This window comes from Fundulus heteroclitus, chromosome 15, assembly GCF_011125445.2.
Source record: "Fundulus heteroclitus isolate FHET01 chromosome 15, MU-UCD_Fhet_4.1, whole genome shotgun sequence".
NCBI lineage: Eukaryota > Metazoa > Chordata > Actinopteri > Cyprinodontiformes > Fundulidae > Fundulus > Fundulus heteroclitus.
In genome coordinates, this window is record NC_046375.1 from 25,959,803 (window position 1) to 25,980,647 (window position 20,845).

At 41.5% G+C, this 20,845-nt stretch overlaps 1 protein-coding gene and 1 long non-coding RNA gene across 2 annotated transcripts; both read left to right on the forward strand.

Annotated features, from left to right (window-relative positions):
- The first annotated feature begins 282 nt into the window (after positions 1-282).
- LOC118566051 lies at positions 283-1,290 on the forward strand. The gene is made up of 5 exons (XR_004932743.1): positions 283-536; positions 621-675; positions 766-863; positions 957-1,075; positions 1,184-1,290. It is a non-coding gene; the product is annotated as an uncharacterized LOC118566051 (long non-coding RNA).
- Positions 1,291-9,640: 8,350 nt separating this feature from the next.
- Positions 9,641-10,576, forward strand: LOC105921813 (trace amine-associated receptor 1-like). The gene has a single exon (XM_012857673.2). It carries the CDS (start codon positions 9,641-9,643, stop codon positions 10,574-10,576), a length of 936 nt encoding a protein of 311 aa, XP_012713127.2.
- Positions 10,577-20,845: the final 10,269 nt, after the last annotated feature.

A 20,845-nucleotide genomic window follows, 5' to 3' on the forward strand; every position in this document is an offset into this window, starting at 1 on the left:
GGTGGAGGATACAAATATAAATAAAATAATAATTTGTAGTGATTCATTATCTGCATTATTAAGTATAGAAAAGGGATGTACAAAGATTTTTCGTTTTTTTTTTTTTATTCTGGGATCATAAGGATTTGAAGGATATATATTAGGATCCAATAGATGGCAGTAATGCAACAACTATGGATGCAAGCTGTCGTTAAATCCTAAAGAAGAAGAAGAAGAAGAAGAAGAAGACGACGACTTTACTGTTTGGATTTTACTGGTATGCCGGACAACGTCTCGCGTTCAACTCTTCTAGGACGCAATCCACAACTTTCAGCCAGTCCGCAGACTGACGAGAAGAAACTGCTGATTGCTATCAGTGGACTGTCTCGTCAGCTTACTCAACATACTGCCGACATGAATGAGAGGTTCACTCAACTGCAGAATTCGGTAAACTCCAGGTTGCTGTCCATAGAGGACAAGATGGCGGCTCTGCAGTCGAAGAACTGTGCGGGAGAGACTAACTCCAAGAAGAGAAGACGGATGCACAAAAGCTTGCGGTAAGAATATATTTGACTGGTGGCTAAGCTAAAAGTAGCCTAGCCATAACCCAAAGCTAAGGGTGTATTTTTTGTGATTTACAGTACGCCGTCTTCACAACTCGGAGACAAATTGCAGGCGCTATGAACCGGCGCAAGGGTAAGATTTAAAGAATATGCTTTCATTCTGCGATAAAAGGAAATAGATACGGATAGATACCGATCATAACTGTACATTTTGTTTTCACAGACTAAGCACGCCTCATAATGAGGCAGTTACCTCCTATCTGCTCGGAGCAATAACTGCAAGCCTCGATTTACACTATATTGATAAAGACGACATTGTGTGTAAGGGACTTGTTTTACTGTTTCTCCCTTGTTTTTAATGTTACTGTGACTTGCGTTTGGTTTTTATTCATACCACTCTCATTTGTTTTCCAGCCGCCTGTAAGACGTATTACGAGACGGTACGCAGGAGCTTCAGATATACGCAGCCAGAGAACTCAATGCGGGCGGAAGCTGCCAAGAATTCAGCTCGGAGTCGAGCGAGAAGAAAGAGGGTAAGACTTTATTTGGTGACTATTTTTCAGGTGCATTGATAGATGTGTTGTGTCCATACGCAGTGCATCCCATCGCATAATACTGATTCATTGTTTTGTTTTTTACAGCTGCAGGAATCGAGGCAGAGCGTGCTAGCTGATGAGGAAGTGGAACTCTGGATGTCCGCCACCGTCGACCTCATGTCTGACGAGGAAGATGGCGTCGTTGGCGGGGTCTCTGGATGGATTGTACCGCCGTCATTTCGTAGGCCGGATCTCTCTGAACTCTGTGTGAAGCTGCAGTCCCGGTTAGAGGCGACGCCGAAGTACAAAGCTATGCACAGCAGGCGTCTGCACATCGGACCTGCCTCGGAAAGAACGCCGCCAGCAGTTGCCTACAACCCCGAGGAGGCAAACGGACAGTTCACGGAGTTGTAGTTTTTTGGATACGCATGTGTGGGAAGATCCTCGCGTTGTATATAGTTGTGTGTGTGTGTGTGTGTGTGTTTTTTTTAATAAAGCTCTTTCTTTGCATAAACATCTTCCTGGCAAATGTTAATTTCCTGTATAAATTCATTCATGTCCTTGAAGGTAGCCTAATGATAGTGTAGTAGCCTACATAAGATAACATGAATATACAGCATTTTTTTATATATATATATATATACCAACCAATCACGAGTGATTTTACTAGTTTGAAAATAATGGTTTCAGCCAATACTGAGTAAGAACATTCTGGCCTGCCCTGGCCACGTGTGGTTTTGCTGCCAATCAGGAGCGATTTTACTTATTTAAAAATAGTGGTTTCAGCCAATACTGAGTAGGTTATTCAAGCCAGACCTGGCCAGCCGCGCGGGTTCGCTGCATTCATATGCTAATTAGGGCCATTAGTGCAGCTGATCGCTCTCCACATACGTCAGAGTCCGGTTCCGACAATTTGTGGCACTGAAAACGGCGACAAGCACGGGTTGCAAATTGTCGTTAACTGCCGAAAATTAGGGAGATCTGCGGTAGTTTACGGGGACGAAAATCTCACTTTTCATGCAGTGCCATTAACGGGAAGGATAAACCTACAACAGAACCAGGCTCAGTATGAACTGAACTGTCATCTGCCTCGACCGACCCCAGTCAGTCGAGGCAGATGACATTTACATTCACATGACATTCACGTTCTTTAAGTTCATCTTAAAGAATGTGAATTGAGGTTAAATTAGCTTAACTAATTCAGAACAACATTTGGGCTGTGTTTCATACGATTCACAATGCAAATCCTAAGTTAAGCAAAACATTATTTGATGAAATAACATTTTTAAAGACAAATCAGTACTTATAGAAGGCTCAATTTTATTAATGTGATTATACCTCTGGGAGGCTAAGGGTTGCTGTAGCAATCGGTCGCTAAAATCGGTTAATCCTAAAGTCATACAAAAACACAATTAAATAGACATTAATGTTCCATATCAATGCAGCAATAATGCTCATATTACTATCGAACGATGGTGGAGCAAAATGAAACAAACCTTATGTTTGAAATGAACCGTAGTCGCGTATCTGGGAAGAGCAAATGTTACCGCAAGCTAATAGCATTAGGCTAGCGGACGTTCGGCGCTAATTTAAAAAGAATTTCGGCTTTATTTTGGTCGTGATGAGCAGACCGGATAACACAAACTTTAATATCCCATCAATGTATAAAAGCCTTGTGGGGATAAAGTTTGTTATAACCATAAAAACACACTTGAATTATATCAGCTGGTCTCCCCACCGCGGACCCTCTCCTCGAGAATCCACAGGCAATAAGAAAGATCAGTGAGGTGTAGCCTGGTTTCATAGCAGGGAACCCTGCTGTGAGACGCAGTGTCATGTTTCAACTTGTTTATACTGTGCTTGTCCGGGCAAAAATGACACGATTTGAGAAAAGTTCTATTACCATATGGATTTCTTAGCACTTGAAGCAAATTTTCCAACGATAATTCCATAGGGTATTTTTTATACTAGAATGATAGCTGTGATTATAGCTTTTTACCAGATCCTGAAGTATGTCAAGGTATACAAGCATCTTTTCTGGGACAAGGAGGAAAGGAACTGGACTGTTGCTCAGTGTTTTTGTTTCTTTCTTTTGTTTTTTGTATGGTATTGTGTAATTTCTTTAAAGCAGCACTGTATGGATTTTTGCATTTTGCTCACCATTTATTTAGATTTATTTGTGTAGATGAGCCTGTAAATAATATTACTAATCTTAAACCTGTTTCTTTGTTTAAAGTGTAACTCACCCCCATGTGAAAGCATATTTCCTCCCCAAGACAAATTTGAAAAACAAAGTGGGCGTGGGAATACACAGGAACGGGAGGGGACTCTGTTTAGCACGATAGGGAAGCAGCTGCAAGGTTGATTTGCCATATTGAATCATGGAGAGTGAGCAGAGTTATGCTGGTAGGTGCTGGTTAGGGGTGTGCAAAATAATCGTCATGACGATGCATCGCGATTCTAATTTTCACGATCTACTGCATCGATTCTTGATGGCAAGTATCGATTATTAATTTAAAAAAATGAATAAATACAATAGTGTACCGCGCACGTGACATCAGCGTCTCAAGAGAAACGCCCCTTTTGCCGCTTTGGTAGGGCATACAGGTAGAGAACGCCTGTAGCAACCAGCTATTACACGCGCAACAGAAACAGCGATATGACCGACTTTACACCCGTTAAACTTTCCCAAGACGATGTCCCAGGCGCACGGATTACTGGTCGCACTGTCGAAGAACACACCAACCTTCAGCTCAAACAATTGGCTTTAGCGTCGAGGGCTAAAAAAAACGGAAAATGGGCCAAGTTGATCGAATGGTAAGCTTTGTTTTTTTTTCCTGCGCGGCGGTCATGGCGTCGTCGGCCGTTTTTTTTTTTAGTTTGTAATCACCATCCAGGAATCGTGTTTAATGCTTGTCTTATTTGAAATGTTTTTGAGTAGGCTATCCTGGTAGCAGGTTATTATGTTAGCGCCTGCTACCATGATAGCCTATATGCTGTCATGGTAGCAGGCGCTTCATTATTAACATGTCGGCCACCAAAATACTCTTACCTGTTCACTACTTGATGTCGCTGGAATTGGGTCAGAATGTTCTTCGGTTGAGCCCTTTCCTCCGACAAAATGCTTGCTACATATGTACGTGAATTTGGTAACTTTTTCCGGGTTGAACTGTTGTGTAGGCCGACCGCACCGGTGTACCCAGCGCACACATTTCTCCTTGGCAGTCTTGAAGAAAACATCCTTCATATGCGGCCGATCAGCGTACCTCGAGTCGCTGTTGCACGTTCCATAGCAACAATGTTTAAAAACCATGGTCTTAGATTTGGAAAAAGCAGTCGTTTTAACGAGTAAAACCAAGGGTAACGTACGTCTCTTTTACAGCGAAACAGCGGCGGACTATGCAAGTTTGCCCTACTGCGTACCACGTGATGTGACGTTACGTTTCTAAAAATAGCTCGCTCGCAGTACGCTATTGCATGAATGGTTGGCGAACATCTGGAAAAAACAAGTTGAATACAACTTCATTGGGTTAAAGGACAGCTGAGGCCATCTAAACGGCACTTATTAGCCTTATCTTGTTATTTTAAGTTTTATAAATCCTAAGCACTTTTTGTCAGTGTGTCCAGTCCAGTAATAGTAATTGTTTTCATGGCAATACCTCCAAATGTCGTTTCAATAAATGCAGCTATGTGTGAATTCAGTTGCTTTCAGTTATGTATCAATTGAAGACACTATCCAGATCATACACAGCCAGTCAGCCACCGGTAATGGCTTTATTTTTTTTTATAACAGTGTTCAGTGAAAATATCGCAATGCATCACGATAATTCAAGTATCGTGATGCATCGTGATAGAATCGGATCGTGGCATGTGAATCATGATACGAATCGAAACGTGACTTCTTTGGCAATACCCACCCCTAGTGCTGGTTTGCTCTGACTGCAGCAGGCAGGTTTCATTACAAGGGAAGGCAGAAAGGGAAATTCACAGCAACCATGGTGATGTTAGTTCTAGGTTGGACAGTGGACATTCATGCTCTGCCGCTTCCGCAGCGTCTGCCTCCTGTTCAAGCCGATACAGTGAGGCTGATCGTGAGCTGACACTCTCTGTCTGCTGGCTGGCTTTTGAAGCTGCGGAGCGCGAATATAGAATGTCCAACCCAAAACCATCTTTGCCGCGGTTTCACACTACCCATACAACAGGTAAGGACAACGGGAGCTCAGAGACAGAGGGCGGGCAGAGAGACCATGAGTGGGGCAGATGCCACGGCTGGACATGTACCGCTATCGAGTTCAGAGGGAAAGAGTAGAGCAAGAAACTGGGCAGACAGAGCACCAGAGCCGGCCGCAGGACAAAAAATGGACCCCCCAGTAACCCCAACAAGGTGCAGCATTCAAGAGTTGATCACTCCATTCTGTTAGAGCACTGGAAAACTGGGTCAGCCTCTGGTACAGCAGTCAACTGGTTTAATTCATACCTAAAGGACAGGGACTAACCTCACAGTAGAGACCACAAAAATGACATGCGGGATTCCCCAAGGGTCCATCATCAACTCAGATCATAAAAAACATCAGTTACCATAACTATGCAAGCAACACACAGCTCTAAATCACCAGCATGGTGCCATTTTGGCATCATTTGCCATTGTGATGCAAACATTTTCGCCAGTTGAATAAAAACAAAACTAAAGTAACAATGGTGCATTCCTTAAATGAAGGCAAATTACTAAATTTAGAACAGGCAGGGTAACTGCGTCGCGGCCATCTTGTGATCAGACAAGCTACGTAGAGTGGTGAAGCACACTGCTCTCTCCCGAATATTGCATCAGGAAATATAATGGTAACAACTGTGTCTTCGGTGTCTGCCGGAGTGACTCTCGATATGGCCAAGGTGACAATATGAGAATGCCGAGAAATTCCATTGTTGGATATGCCTCCCATCCTACTTTTAGAGACTCTAGGAACCACCAGCAGACCTGCAGTCTGAGAGCGAGGTGCTCTGTTAGGAGCATACGGGGTAATCAGAGCTCTGATATATGATGGAGCTTGATTATTAAGGGCTTTATACGTTAGAAGAAGAATTTTAAATTCTATTCTTGATTTAACAAGAAGCCAATGAAGGGAAGCTAAAATTGAAGAAATATGATCCCGCTTGTTGATTTTCATCAGAACTCTTGCTGCAGCATTTTGGATCAGCTGAAGACTTTGAACTGCATTTTGTGGACTTCCTGATAGTAAAGAATTACAATAGTCCAGCCTTGAAGTAACAAATGCATGGACTAGTTTTTCATCATCACTCCCAGACAGAATGTTTCTAATTTTGGCGATATTCCGGAGGTGAAAAAATGAAACTCTGCAAACCTGTTTAATATGGGATTTAAATGACATGTCTTGGTCAAAAATAACACCAAGATTTTTTACTTTATTACCAGAGGCCAGGTTAATGCCACCCAGATTAAGTGATTGGTTAAGAAGTTTATTTTTTGAGGACTCTGGCCCAAAGATTACAACTTCGGTCTTGTCAGAATTTAGATGCAGGAAATTTAAAGTCATCCACCTTTTGATGTCATCAAGACATGACAGCAGTCGAAGTAATTGATTGGCTTCATCAAGATTTATGGATAAATATAGCTGAGTGTCATCAGCATAACAGTGGAAATTAATCCCATGCTGTCTGATAATTTTGCCGATCGGAAGCATATATATAGTAAAGAGAATTGGTCCAAGGACTGAACCCTGTGGTACTCCACAGGTGACCCTAGAGTTTAAGGAAGATTTATTATTAACATGAACAAACTGGAATCTGTCCGACAGATAAGATTTAAACCAGCCTAATGCTTTCCCCTTAATCTTCACAGCACTGAAACAGATCTTCACCAGAGCTGTTTCAGTGCTATGATGAGCTCTGAAGCCTGACTGAAACTCCTCAAGTAGGTTATTGCTTTGTAAATGTTCACAAAGTTGATTCACAGTTCAGCTGTAACTTTCTTCAGTGTTTATTTGATCACAAGGGATCTGTTTTATATGATCCATTCATGTGGGCCTATAGCAATAAAAAATACATGAACAAGCAGACAGCTGTGACGGACTCAGGAAGGGGGATTTTTAGTTGGAGCAAGCAGACCCGTGACAATCTAATAACACAAAGCAAATATTATTTTCGTGAGACATCTGCAAATTAACATAGAGGTTATTGAGGGATCAATCAAGTTTAAACAGACGTGATTATCCTTTAGCCAAACATCCTCGATCTGTCCGAACAACCCAGTGCTGATGTGTTAAATCTTCAGTTTTAACCCACTAACGATAATGTAATGACCCTCTTTTTTTTCTCCACTAACAAAAATAACGTGTAGATGGTTGTAAATGAGACGGAGTGGGATGGATTCACTCTCCATGTTGCATGCACACTCCCGACATGGGGGACACACAATCTGGTGAGGATAATTCAGAGAACCAGTGTGGTGAAACCACTGAGATTATTAACATTAGATGGAATGTTTAGGTTTATATTTTTGTTTGGAAGAACACTGCAAATGGCTTGGCTAGCTCACATAATGCTGGAATGTGTTAGCTACCACACAGCCCAACCATACTTCTAGCAAAAGAAAACCTTAACTTTCCACTAATACAGCTTTCTTGCCAGCAACTTTCAAGCCTCTGCATTTCAACCAATGTGTCAGTTGTTCATTGCTGTGCTTTTCGATTGAAGCATGTTGAAATGAAGCTCCTAGGATATGCTTATCTCCCAAAATTATTGGTGTTGCAAACATTGCCATTTCTCAGTTTGTAATTTGCTTGTCCAACTGTCTGGGGAACTGGAGTTGATTTCCGGGGGTGGAGCTATTCTGACTGATTTGAGAAATGCCCTATTTTTGGACAAATGGAGAAGCTTCAGCGTCTATAGCTAGTAACCACTGATCAGGCCCGATATCCAGGTGTAGATTACTGGACTCAGATCTCAACCTTCAAAGACATCTAAAGACAATAACAAAGTTGCTCTTCTATCAACTGAAGAACATTTCCAGGATTAAAGGACTAATATCTCACCAGGATCTCGAAAAACTAATCCATGTGTTTACCTTTAGTCAAATTGATTATTATAACAGTATTTTCACAGGTCTGCCAAAAAAGTTTATTAGAGAGTCGCAATACACTGACAGAATGCTGCTGCCTCACTGAGACTAGGACAATAGGACACATCACCCCGATTCTAAAGTCCTTACACTGGCTTTCTGTAACTCAAATAATAAACTCAATGTTTCCCCCTCCTCTGTCCATAACTTCAACATAATCCTGGACTCTTCCCTGTCATTTCAAACACATATCAGCCATATCACCAAATTTCTTCCACTTCTGCAACATTGTCCGCCTCCGTTCATCCCTCTCCCAGTCTGCAGCTGAAATCCTCATACATGCCTTCATCAGCTCCAGACTTAACAACTGTAATAGCCTCCTCTATGGTCTTCCCTTCAATCATCTCCAAAAATTACAATACATACAGTATTCTGCTGCCTGCCTACTCACCCGGTCCAGAGATCACATCACCTCTGTCCTCCAACAGCTTCACTGGCTCCCTGTCCAATATCGTATCCAGTACAAGCTACTTCTCCTCACCTACAAGTCTCTTCAAAATATGGCCCCTCCATATCTGACTGACCTCCTGAAACCCGACCGCCCCTCCAACCCCCTCCGCACTGCAGACACCAACCTCCTCACACCCGTCACCCGAACCAAACACCGGACCATAGGGGACAGAATAACTTATATCTTTACATGCTGCTACTATTCCACTATAATGTGCTTTTCCTCTGTTTCAATGTCTTCTTTTTTATGTTCTGTTCATGTACAGAACCTTGAATTTTCTTGTTACTGAAATGTGTTATACAAATAAAATTGCCTTGCCGTACAGCACTACATAAAGTAAAAAGGCTAAATTTGCTTATGACAGACAATTAATAGCTGTTGGAAACTGTTATAAGTTAAAATGTGTGTGTTTTCTACTTAATAAAAAATCAAAGCTTATCATGAATATATTAAAGCTTTGTTGCTATTATTTTTACATACATTTTATTCCTTTGTAAATTATTAGATTTATAGGTTAGAATGAACTGTAGATGCCAAAGCAAAAAAATGTCACTTTAACACAAACATTTTCATCTAAACCATGTCATTTTGCAATCTACAGAAAGTTATTTAAACAATGTTGAATTATGGTTGTATATGCATTTTTCCAAAGATCTGTCCGAGTAATAATAAGATGCAAAGTAAAAAAAAAAAAAAATAGCAGTAAAATGGTCTTGCAAGTGACCCTAGGGAGCATCTCACTTTGGATACCAAAGAGACAAACATTTGAACCAATGAACACATGCAGATGAAATAATAAATCTAACGCCAATATGCTGCTCAGTCATTAATAGATTAAGGATACGCAAATCTCCACGCTTATTGCTACACTTAGAATGACACAAAAACTGCGCTAAAATCATCACTGACTCAACAAACTTATAAAAAAGTGCAATTGTGTCTTGATTACTGATATTTTTTCAACAGAATTGATGATATGATTGAAGACCAGCGTCTCTGCAATGAATCAGCAGAGCTGCAGCGACAAACTGTGACCTCTTATGCATTAAGTGTTGTTGTCGTTACTTTGTCACTTCTGATAATATGTGGCAATCTTCTTGTAATCATCTCTGTGATTTACTTCAAACAGCTCCACACTCCAACAAACTACCTTGTCCTCTCTCTGGCTGTGACTGACCTGCTTGTTGGAGCTTTAGTTTTGCCTTTCAGCACAATATTGTCTATGAGCTCCTGCTGGTATTCAAGTTACTTACTCTGTAAAATGCGAGGTCTGTTTGATATATTGCTATGTACATCTTCCATTTTAAATTTGTGCTGTATATCAATTGACAGGTATTGTGCAGTGTGTCATCCTCTAACGTATAGAACTAAAATCAATGTTTTTGTTACTCTGGCCATGATCCTGGTGAGCTGGACTCTTTCAGCTCTTCTTTCAATTGTAATCACTGTTCGTGGGAATGATGAAGAAAATCTTAGCTGGAGATGCAAGGTATTCGTAGCCACAAAAGAATCCATCCCTGGACCAATTCTTACATTTTATATACCAACTGTTATAATTTCAACAATCTATCTTAAGATTTTGTTGGTGGCCAAAAGGCAGGCAAGAAACATCCAGAAGACGATAAAATCTGAAGCTGCTCTGGAGAATAAGGCCAACATAACTCTGGCTATAGTGCTGGGAGTCTTCCTTGTGTGTTGGACCCCTTACTTTTTATCTTTGGGTTTATACCATATGAGAAAATTCACAATACCAGATATAGCAATCGAAGCATTTAAATGGCTTGGATGGTCAAATTCTGTGTTAAATCCATTGGTTTATGCTTTCTTCTACAGGTGGTTCAGACAGGCTTTTAAAATGATACTTTCTGGTAAAATATTTCAAGGAGATTTTTCCCACACAAAGTTATTGTGATATATAACTAAACGTATGTAGTGATATGTTCAAATCAATGTTTTTCTGCCTGGTATTTTGATCAGATATTTCATAATAGTATGAATATACTACTTATAGACCAAAACCAGTAACCTTTAAAATATATCTCAGATATAATAAAAATCTGTAAGCTTTAACTAAAGACCAGACTAAACAGATACATATTTTGTTTATTCAAAAAAAATCCAGAATCTTAGCTGCTTTAAGGTCATTAAGTTGTTGCGCAGTTGATAGGAGTAACATAAAAAAGATGCCTCACTATAAACTTTATTTCCCTTTATAGGTACCAAAAGAAGAGACTGAAGTAGTTTTATTAGAGCTACAGTGCTTTTAGGAACAATAGAAAGTAGAGCATACCGACAACCTATTTTACAAGTTACAAAAACATGAGGTAAAGTCTACATTTGACTAAGAGAAAAACAGACACACTCTGGCAATGTTGTTCAATTGATAAAACCATTTTCATGACATTTTAATGTAGTTTGTGAAAATTAGGTTTAGACGAAATAAATCAATGAGGTTTTTGACCCAATCTTAGGGGCTCATTGCCAGTGTTAAAATTGGGCTAAGAGTTTATATTTTTGAATATTTGTGCCAATAACTTTAATTCAAATCTTTAATGACAAAAATAAAAGTTTTTATCTGACTGAGCAGACAGAAGATTCTGTGATATCCATGGAATAATCTGTAAAATTAAGTTAAAAGATGAAGCTATAGGCATGGGGTCATTAAATGGCATAGCATTATAAGTCCCATTTCCACTGCCTTGGTTTGGCCGCTCTACTCTGCTCAGCTCGTTTGCGAGTGTTTCAGGAACTGCTTTTTTTTTCCAGGGTCAGCCCAGTTTTTTCCGGTCCTGCTCAAGAGCAGGGTCAAACTGAGAGGATTCGAGATTTTGTGAGGAAATAATGGACAAAAAATATTTGGCATATTGTGAATGTGTAACGTTCTGTTGTGGTTCAGGTTATTTTCTTTCAGTTTAGCCACTTTTCTGTCTTAGGTTTTATTTCTGTTTTCTTGTTTTGCATTGGATTTATCCTTAGCCGGTTCTAGTCTTTATAAGTTTTTATTTCAGCTAGTGTCTGTTCAGTCTTTGTCTTGCTTTTTACCTTAGGTGTATTAGTCTGTGTGCTCCTTTTATCATTTCCACCTGTTTTGGTTAATTAGTCCCGCCCTGCTCTCCTGTTCCGTTCACCTATTTAAGCCCGCTTTAGTTTTCTGTTTGTTGCCAGGACGTCTCGTGTTGTCCTCACGTGCAAGTTCCCTGGTAAGAGTACCTACCCTTGACTGTCTTAGTTTAGCCTGTCTGCCCGTTTTGCCCGTTTAGCTTTCTGCTCGTCTGTTTTTGGAGTTTGCTTTTTTGTTTTGCCTGAAGCCAGTTCTTTTGTCTCCTGGACCCTTTTGTTAATAAACCCCTTTTTAAGCTTCAGCTCTGTGTCCGGCTAACATTTGGGTTCTCCATATACAATTCATTACAGAAGTGCTCTATTTAAACCTCCCTCTGCCTTCAGTTCAGCACTGTGCCTTCTTCTGCTATCCATCACTCCATGCCAGTCCCTCTGTAAGTCTTTGTGTTCTACTGTTCGTTCCTGGAGAAGCTCTGCTCTTTGTTCAGGTGTCTCCTGAGAACTGCTAACCTGACTAGCCGCCATGAGTCCTGGTGTTGCTATGAGGCCTGCTAGCCGAGCAGCATCTAGCGAGTGTGGACTCTCTCTCTCCGGGCCGTCAGCTCCTGCCATCACATACATCCCTGACGTTCTGCAGTCCTGCACCTCCGGTCTTCATCACTCACCACCCAGCAGACTTCATTTAAATAAAACTCTTAAACTTTAGTCCTGTGTGCGCTTCCTGAGTTCGTCAGTAAACAAAACCCTGACAAACACAAAAAGTGGTAACTCTATATTCTGAAAGACCATGTAACTGTGAATTGGAATGAACACAAACCATTACTATTCCACAAGTTGTTGCTTTTATTGAACCAAAAGCAATTCCCTGTTACACTAATTCTCTGATTCAACAACCATGGAACTCTACTCACTACTAAACCAAACATGCAAAATATATGTGGAAATAAGAGTCAAATGTGTTTAAATTAAGAGGCAGCAAATTTTAGTTCACTCAGTTGTTTAAATATCACATTCAAGATGTCGGCACTGATGCGGCAGCATTAAAAGACAAACAGCTTTGAGAAACCAGCTAGACGCTTCAATGTTTTCCAACAGCTAGCTACAGCTTAGCTATGCTGCGCCTCCCCAAGATAGCGACTATGACAACACGTGACCCTTTACGCATCACCTTGCGTGATGCGTAAAGGGGGAGGTCTTAATGACGTAATCAACGCTTACGCTGATTTCGGGTGGCACCTTGATTAAGAGGCGGTCTGAAAGAGAAATTCGAGTGGAGACAGCGGACTGAGGTTTAACAAAGGTCTGGTTCAGCTCAGCAAGCCATACGTCGGACAGCAGGGGAACGGGGGAGAAGTCCCTTCGTCTCTCTCTCTCTCTGGGCGTTTGGACGCTTTGTTCAGCCAAAACAAAAGCGTGGTCCCTTTTACGATCACCAGGAGATAAACGGCTCTCAGTCTTCGATCGAAGTGGGTTAGGAAAAGTATTTTTTTAGAGTCGACCTCCTGCATCAGCAGTACAGGGGTTGCTTCTGTAAATCTCGGTCCAGCGAGAAGTTCGAGCATGTGGCGCGTGGGGTGGATACCCACGGAGTGAAACAGCTGTGGTGTCTTCCCAGGCTGGTGGGGCGCCAAGTATGAAGAATGAGCGCAGCGCATCCATCGCTTATAAAACCTTTCCCATAGTAACGTTTGTTGCTACCCGATCTGTACCGGTAGCACGATCCGTACCATCAGCTCATTTGCGCACGCGCGAACAGAATAACTTCCAGGTCGCCAAAAAAATTATGTAATTACGGTACTGAAAATACTTATTTATATACTTAAATCATTAAAGAATGCTAAACTATATTGTATAGAAAATATCTAAGATTTTTCTGGAAGAAATTGATGCGTTTTACATTCTGTACGTTGCAATGCTTGACGTCATCATCAGATATGCTCAGAAGTCCGTTTGTCTGTATTGTCTGAATAAACTCTATAAGTTATATTATTTGTTCAAACAGGACTGGAAAAAATATTTTTTTCCTTAATTATAAGGTGAATTTTGTTATTTAAATAATCTTGTACTAAAAATTTGTTTTATTAGAAAGTTAAAACCATATATTAGGAGTTTAGCGCCCTCTGGTGTACAAATCATAAACAAGAGAAGACCCCGTCATTAAAGTATCTGCATTGTTTATTTTTTACAAAAAACGAACAGGGAATAGAACAAAGAACACATAACAAAGCCAAGGCATACTTTTTTTAAAATGCATTTTTAAGTACAAACTACACAAATACATACGCAAATCAAATAAATAATAAAAAAAACCCTGAAGAATATTCAAAATAAAATGCGTTTCTATATTCTATATTCTATATTCTTATTAAAAAAAACTATATATATATATATATATATATATATATATATATATATATATATATATATATATATATATATATATATGCTATATATATATATATATAAAGCCTATATATATATATATATAAAGCCTATATATATATATATATATATATATATATATATATATATATATATATATATATATATATATATATATATATATATATATATATATATATATATATATATATAGGCTTTATATATATATATTTACGTATTTCTCTATTTATTTTTAAAATATGCAATATTTACGTAAATACAAAGATATACAAAAAGAAACACCCGGCCCGAAAAAAGACAAAAGAATGAAAAAGTAAGAAAAACGAAGTATTGCCTACCGGATGTTATTCAGTTCGCGCATGCGAAAATGAGCTGATGGTACGGATCGTACTACCGGTACGAATCGGGTAGTGACAACGTTATCTGTCATCCATCGTTAGTGGCGGCGGCCATTTTGGGCCGTGTTGCATGATGGGAGTTGGCGGCCATTTTGACCACATTGCATCATGGGAAATGCAGTCTGTCACATCCCGAACTGGTGTTACACCACCATCAGTGTCTGAATCCAGGAGGCAAGACTTGGCTAATCCTAATTCTAAAATTAACATCCAAGGTCACAGACATTCACAGCTTTCCCATCTTCTGCCGGGGTACGAGCACCAAAGAACTTTCTTATTTTTTTGTTATTAAATCTCTCTAATTGCTTCTGTCTATGTGAGTCTCTCCAGGTTGAAATCAGTTTAGCCCCACCCTCTGAGAATTAAGTGAAAGGTTTCTTTGCTGATTTAACCTCAGTGTTTACATGTTTCAAACCTGACCTGATATCGAATAATAAATTCAGTTGACATTTTAAAAACATGTCAGGAAGTCTTCATTAATCCTTTGCCACTAAACAGGAAGTGCCAACTTTAGACAGGAACATTGGATTTCAGCCAAATTTTTAACACTTTTCACCAGAGCACATTCTAGCTTGGTGGAGGGTAATGTCCAGGCTTGCTCATCATTCCCTCTAGCAACTTTCGGGATGGCAATTGAGTTCAGCATAGGCGTATAGGTAGCAATGCTGTGCTATAATTGCGGCTTTAATTGTTTTAGCATTTTCTTAAAGGGGCCATGACAACAAATTACATTTTTCTGTGGTTATGGGGTATATTATGGTCTTTGAGGCTGTGTGAATATCAAACGTGGGTCCCAAAAAATCTGCTCATGGGCTGTCAGCATTGTTGCTTTGCTCAAAAATGTTGTTATCAGATTAGAAATAAACCCCCTCCTCCATCCTTTTCTATTTTGGGTTAAAGTTCAAACTAGCTAGGGTTCTAAAGACCTCTGAATCTAACGAGTATTACCCTGTTTAGAGGTCCTGTGAGACCTTTTTAGCTAGATAAGTAGGACATGACTGATCTACTAACCACATCCGTCCTAGGACCACACCCTGTTTCTGTTATGATTTGGGTTTTTGTTATGGTTTATGTTGGTCTTTTTAATTAGTTCACTTTCCTGTCTTAGTATTAGCTCTGTTTTTTATTATTTGCTTATGTTCTGTTTAGTTTTAGGTTTGGTCTTTATGTTGATTTTGGTTCTGTATTAGTCTAGTTTAATGTCCGTTTTGGTTTAGTAATTCTCTTCATGTAATCAATTCTGTCTTAGGTTTAGGTTATGTATTAGTTTTGGTTAATGGAATAGTTTGCGTTTTAGTGTGGTTTGATTTTGTACTTTGTTTTATGTTATCAGTTCCTTCTGGCCTGCTCTGATCAGTTCTGTCACCAGCCTTTATTCAGTTCACCTGCCAGCATTCTTTTGTCTTCCTGTCACTCCCCTTCACCAGTCACATCCAATCAGCTTCAGTTTACTTCCAGCCATTTTGTCCCCCCTGATCAGCTCCACCCAATCTGGTAATTAGTTTCACTCTGTTCACCTGCTCACCCCTCTAGTTATATCTGCCTCTGTCTCCTGCACTCTGCCAGATCATTGTCTTTATGAGCCTTTGGTGAGTTTTGTCCAGCATTCCCTTTGTGTGTTTCTGTCGACATTACCCAATTGCCTCTTTTTTGACTTCTGAGCCACCCTGTATCCTGAACCTTTTTTTCCTGCCCTGTTCCGACTGCCTGCCTGTTATTGACCGACCTGACTCTGTTGCTGGAGAACCTGAGTTTTCCTTATCCCTGTCATTATTTCTGCCGGTTTTGGACTGCCATTTTTGTGTACCGACCTTGGATTGTACAGCCTGTCCCTGTCTTGCCAGACAGCCTTTAGTAAAATTCTCTACGTCTCATCTGCTTGTCCAGCCTGAATACTGGGTCCTCCATCTCCCGTTTGTGACCGTTTCACTGGACAGGTTAGACAACCTAGTAACCTGAGGTCACCTATTTCCCGACTACCACCCTAGGTAATGGTGGCTCCATCTTTTATACAATGGCACTTGTTTCTGGATCGGCACATTTTTAAAAACTCAAAAGTCCCTAAGGCTGTTGTTTAAAGTTTTGGCTACAGAACCATGCACCATGTCTGTTTTACAACCATTGAAGTACTCAAATGGAACTAAAGTGAAAGTTCAACTGAAGAAACTCTGCTTACTTCCATCCAATTGGAGGCCGGTCCGCTTCTGTCACATCCAATCTGCTCCGGGCCACACCTCCACGAAGTCCAATCAGCATCCAGCGTTCTACTTAAAAACTGCTCCATATCATCCCTCAGCCTGCTTCTCAGCAATTGCGAGAAGACTGATCATGTCAGACTTCGATTCGGATGACCCTACCGGGTCCCTTTCGTACATCCCAGGAACCAACCAATCTTCAAACCCTCCAACCCGAAGGAGCTCCCGCATAGCCGCGCTTTAATCTCCCTCCTCCGTTTTACGCTCCAAGGGGATTCTGCCAGGCTCTGACCTCGACTCCGCTCAGCGATTCCCAACTTGCCTCCCTTCTGCCTCAGTATGATTCCTCTCCTTCTGCTCCGCCATCCGCTCCTCCGTCCGTTTCGAACCCAGGTCTCAAGCGGGTAAGCAAGTCCTCCGCTCCCCCCGCCAAACGTGGCAGAGGACGCTCCAGCTTCACACCAGTTCCAGCCGCTGTTGCGCCCGGTCCCTCTCTTCGCTCCGAGGCAAATCCAGGTCCTTCTTCAACTGTTCCCATTATGCCGGTGGCTCACTCCTCAGCGGGACCATCCTTCCCCAATCCTTTTCTCGTCGAACAGTTTTCAGCTTCTCTCTGCTCAACCTTGGACTCTCTCAATCGATCCGTCTCAACTTTGTCAGCTCGCATCGAAGCCATGGGAAATTCCCACACTGCCACGTCATCTCTGCCGCAGCCGGATCCCCTCCCGCCCCCTTCCTCATTCACACTTGCAAACGCCCTTCCCGGGCCAGCATTAGGTAAGACGTATCTAACCATGTTTTTATTTATTTATTTATTTATTTATTATTATTATTTATTTTTTTCTCATTTAACTTTATTCACAACCCTCTCGCTTTTATGTTTTCTGTTCCTGCCCCTTTCCTATTCAGGCACACCTTATGTTCCTATGTTTGCTAACGTTTCTTCCCGCCTCCGCTCAAGTATTATTCAAGGAAAATACGTCAATTTAGTTTCACTTATTCTTCCTTCACCCGAAGTCGATCACCAGGTTGCATCTGCAGGCGATTTCACAGCCATTTTTAAATCATCCGATCCCCGTTTATCTAAAGACCTCACTATCGGCCAGTTCCTCGCAGCATTCAGCATTTACCGAGACATCCTCTTTTCAGTTTATCCGGACCGCAGGGTTAAGCTCGATTCATATCTCGCTTTAATAGCAGATCTCCAGATCAAATTCGGCAATAACCTCTTCTATCAATATCACAAAGCATTTGCTAAAAAAGCAGCTGCAACCTTGGCACAATCCAGGGTCTGCTTGAACTGGTCCATTCTAGATTCAAATCTCCTCATCATGTTAACCCAGTCTATTCCTTGTTCCTCTTGCCATTCTTCCGGTCACCTTAGTGCATTTTGCCCATCAATCCCCTTCCAATCCACTCCGTCTATTCCTCCGCCGCCTCCTCTTACCTTTCAGCCTACTGACTGTAGAGGCAGGAAAATCCAGGTATTCAACTCCAGACCAATTTGTAATAATTTCAACGAAAGCACATGCTCCTTCCCTAACTGTGGTTTTCTCCATATTTGCAGTTATTGCAAGGATGCGCATCCCAGGTCTGTCTGTCCTCGCCGAGCTCTGTTCAAAAGAAATCGTATTTCCAAACCCTAATAGCCCGTCATCTTTCAACCCCCATTATCATTTCCGAACTGGCAGTTTGTCTTCTCTCTCACCCAGACCGCACTTTCGTTAATTTCATCCTCACCGGTTTATCTCAAGGTTTTCTGGTCGGGGTCAGCAACCCCCCTTCCCTTACTCATGTCTCTCCCAATCTCCAATCCGCTCTAAAAGAACCCGTTGTTGTCGACCAGTTACTTCATAAAGAAGTTTCAAAAGGTTTTATGATGGGTCCTTTCAAAACCTCTCCTTTTGCCCTTTTTCGCGTGAGTCCCCTAGGGGTTGCCACACGCAAATATTCAGGAAAAAAGAGGCTCATCTTAGATTTGTCTGCCCCCCATTCTGGTCATCACTCCTCTATAAATAGCCTCATCCCTCTTTCCCATTTTTCCCTTCACTATGCTTCCGTAGATCACGCCATCTCCTCAATTAAGCTTACTGGTCAAGGAGCCTGGCTGGCCAAAGCTGACATCTCCGACGCCTTCAAAATCGCTCCTATTCACCCCTCTCAATGGCACCTATTTGGTGCCAAATGGAAATCTCTGTTCTATTTTGCCGTCCGTCTTACGTTCGGCTGCAGGAGCAGTCCCTGTCTGTTTGATAAAATTTCTGAAGCTCTGTGCTGGATTCTTCTCAATGTCACTAAACTTCCTTGCGTTCTACACCTCCTGGATGATTTCTTACTCGTAGACCCTCCCTCCACCCGTCCTAGTGAATCACTTCCAAAACTTAAAACGCTCTTTACTCGTCTTGGCGTTCCTCTGTCGGAAGATAAAACCATTGGCCCCGCAACTAAAATAGAGTTCTTAGGCATCGTCCTCGATTCTGTGGCCATGATGGCTTCCCTGCCCACAGATAAACTATCTCAGATTCGCGAGATTTCGCAATCATATAGCACCGCATCAGCCGTTTCCAAGCGCCAATTGCTTTCATTGCTCGGTCACCTTAATTTCGCCATGCGCATTATTCCGCAAGGCCGTTCTTTCATTTCCCGGCTGCTTGACCTGGCTAATTCAGTTTTATCCCTCCTAGATCAAGTCTCTCTGGACGACGGTTGCCGTTCAGATCTTTCTTTTTGGGCTAAATTGCTTTCCGAGTGGAACGGCAAATCTTTCTTCTACAACGACATCGTTCACTCTGCCGACATGCTGCAATTTTTTACGGATGCCGCCCCATCCGTAGGTTTTGGGGGGTTCTTTCAAGAAAGATGGTTTGCTGATAAATGGCCTTCATCTTTCAACAACTCTCACCCATCCGCGCTTTGTGAGGTCTACCCCATAGCCGTAGCTTGCCGCCTGTGGGGCCCTCTCTGGAAAAGGAAGCGTATCTCCGCTTTCTGCGACAACATGGCTGTGGTAGATGCCATTAACAAAGGTCGCTCCTCCTCCCAGTCTCTCATGCCCTTCATCAGAAGTATAACTTGGCAAGCTGTTACTAATAACTTCATCATCTCTGCTCGTCACATTCCCGGTCATTCTAACTCTGCTGCTGATGCTCTCTCTCGTCTTAAATTCCAGACCTTCCGCAATCTTCGTCCTTCATCCGACCTTCATCCGACCCCTGTTCCTCCTCTAGAGGAACTCGTTCTCAATTAACCCATACTCTTCATTCTTACTTACTTACTTCCAGTTTTTACATGAAATCAGGTTTACCTCCCTCAACAATCAGAACCTATAATTTCGCTCTGCAACTCTTTGCAAAATTTTGCTTGAGTCTCAATATTCCCTTATATCCTATACTTGTTACTTGAGTTTTGGCTTTCCTTTCCTACTGCTTTGACAAACGCCATTTCAAACTTTCCTATATCCGCGGCTTACTAGCTGGTATCAATTTCTTCTCAAAATGCTATAATCCTGATACTCCTAGTTTTTTCCAAAATTCCTTCGTTAAGCTCCTTCTCAAAGGACTGGCAAAACATTCTTTACGCTCTCCTGATCCACGCAAACCTATAACCTTCCCGATCCTGCAAAAGCTTCTGTCCGCTCTTTCATCTAGCACCTACTCTTCTTACGTTAAATCTCTCTTATCTACCACCTTCTCTCTGGCTTTCTTTGGCTTCCTGAGAGTAAGCGAATTCACTTCAAACAATAGTCATTTCGATCCTTCACAAGATTTGTCCCTTTCTGATCTTCGTTTCTATATCGACCACTACAAAATATTTTGAAACATTCTAAAGGGAAAGGCTCTTGCTCCATTTCCATAGCTCGTATAGACGGTCCCTTCTGCCCATTCATGACCATGTTCAAGTTCGTTCAAAAACGCCACAAGGCTTTCCCTCATCCCAAAGCCCTTTTCGTCACACCCGAGGGTTCTCCTATATCGGCTCGCTGGTTCCAAGACCATCTCAGGATTACATTAGAATCCTGCGGCCTTTCATCCATTCACTACACCAGCCACTCCTTCCGGATAGGAGCAGCCACAACAGCATCCACTCGCGGAATCTCTGCTGCTTCTCTTCAGCATCTGGGCCGTT

Bases quoted from the DNA above. Each gene is read 5' to 3' on its own strand.
- LOC105921813 (XM_012857673.2), top strand. From the start codon at position 9,641: ATGATTGAAGACCAGCGTCTCTGCAATGAATCAGCAGAGCTGCAGCGA.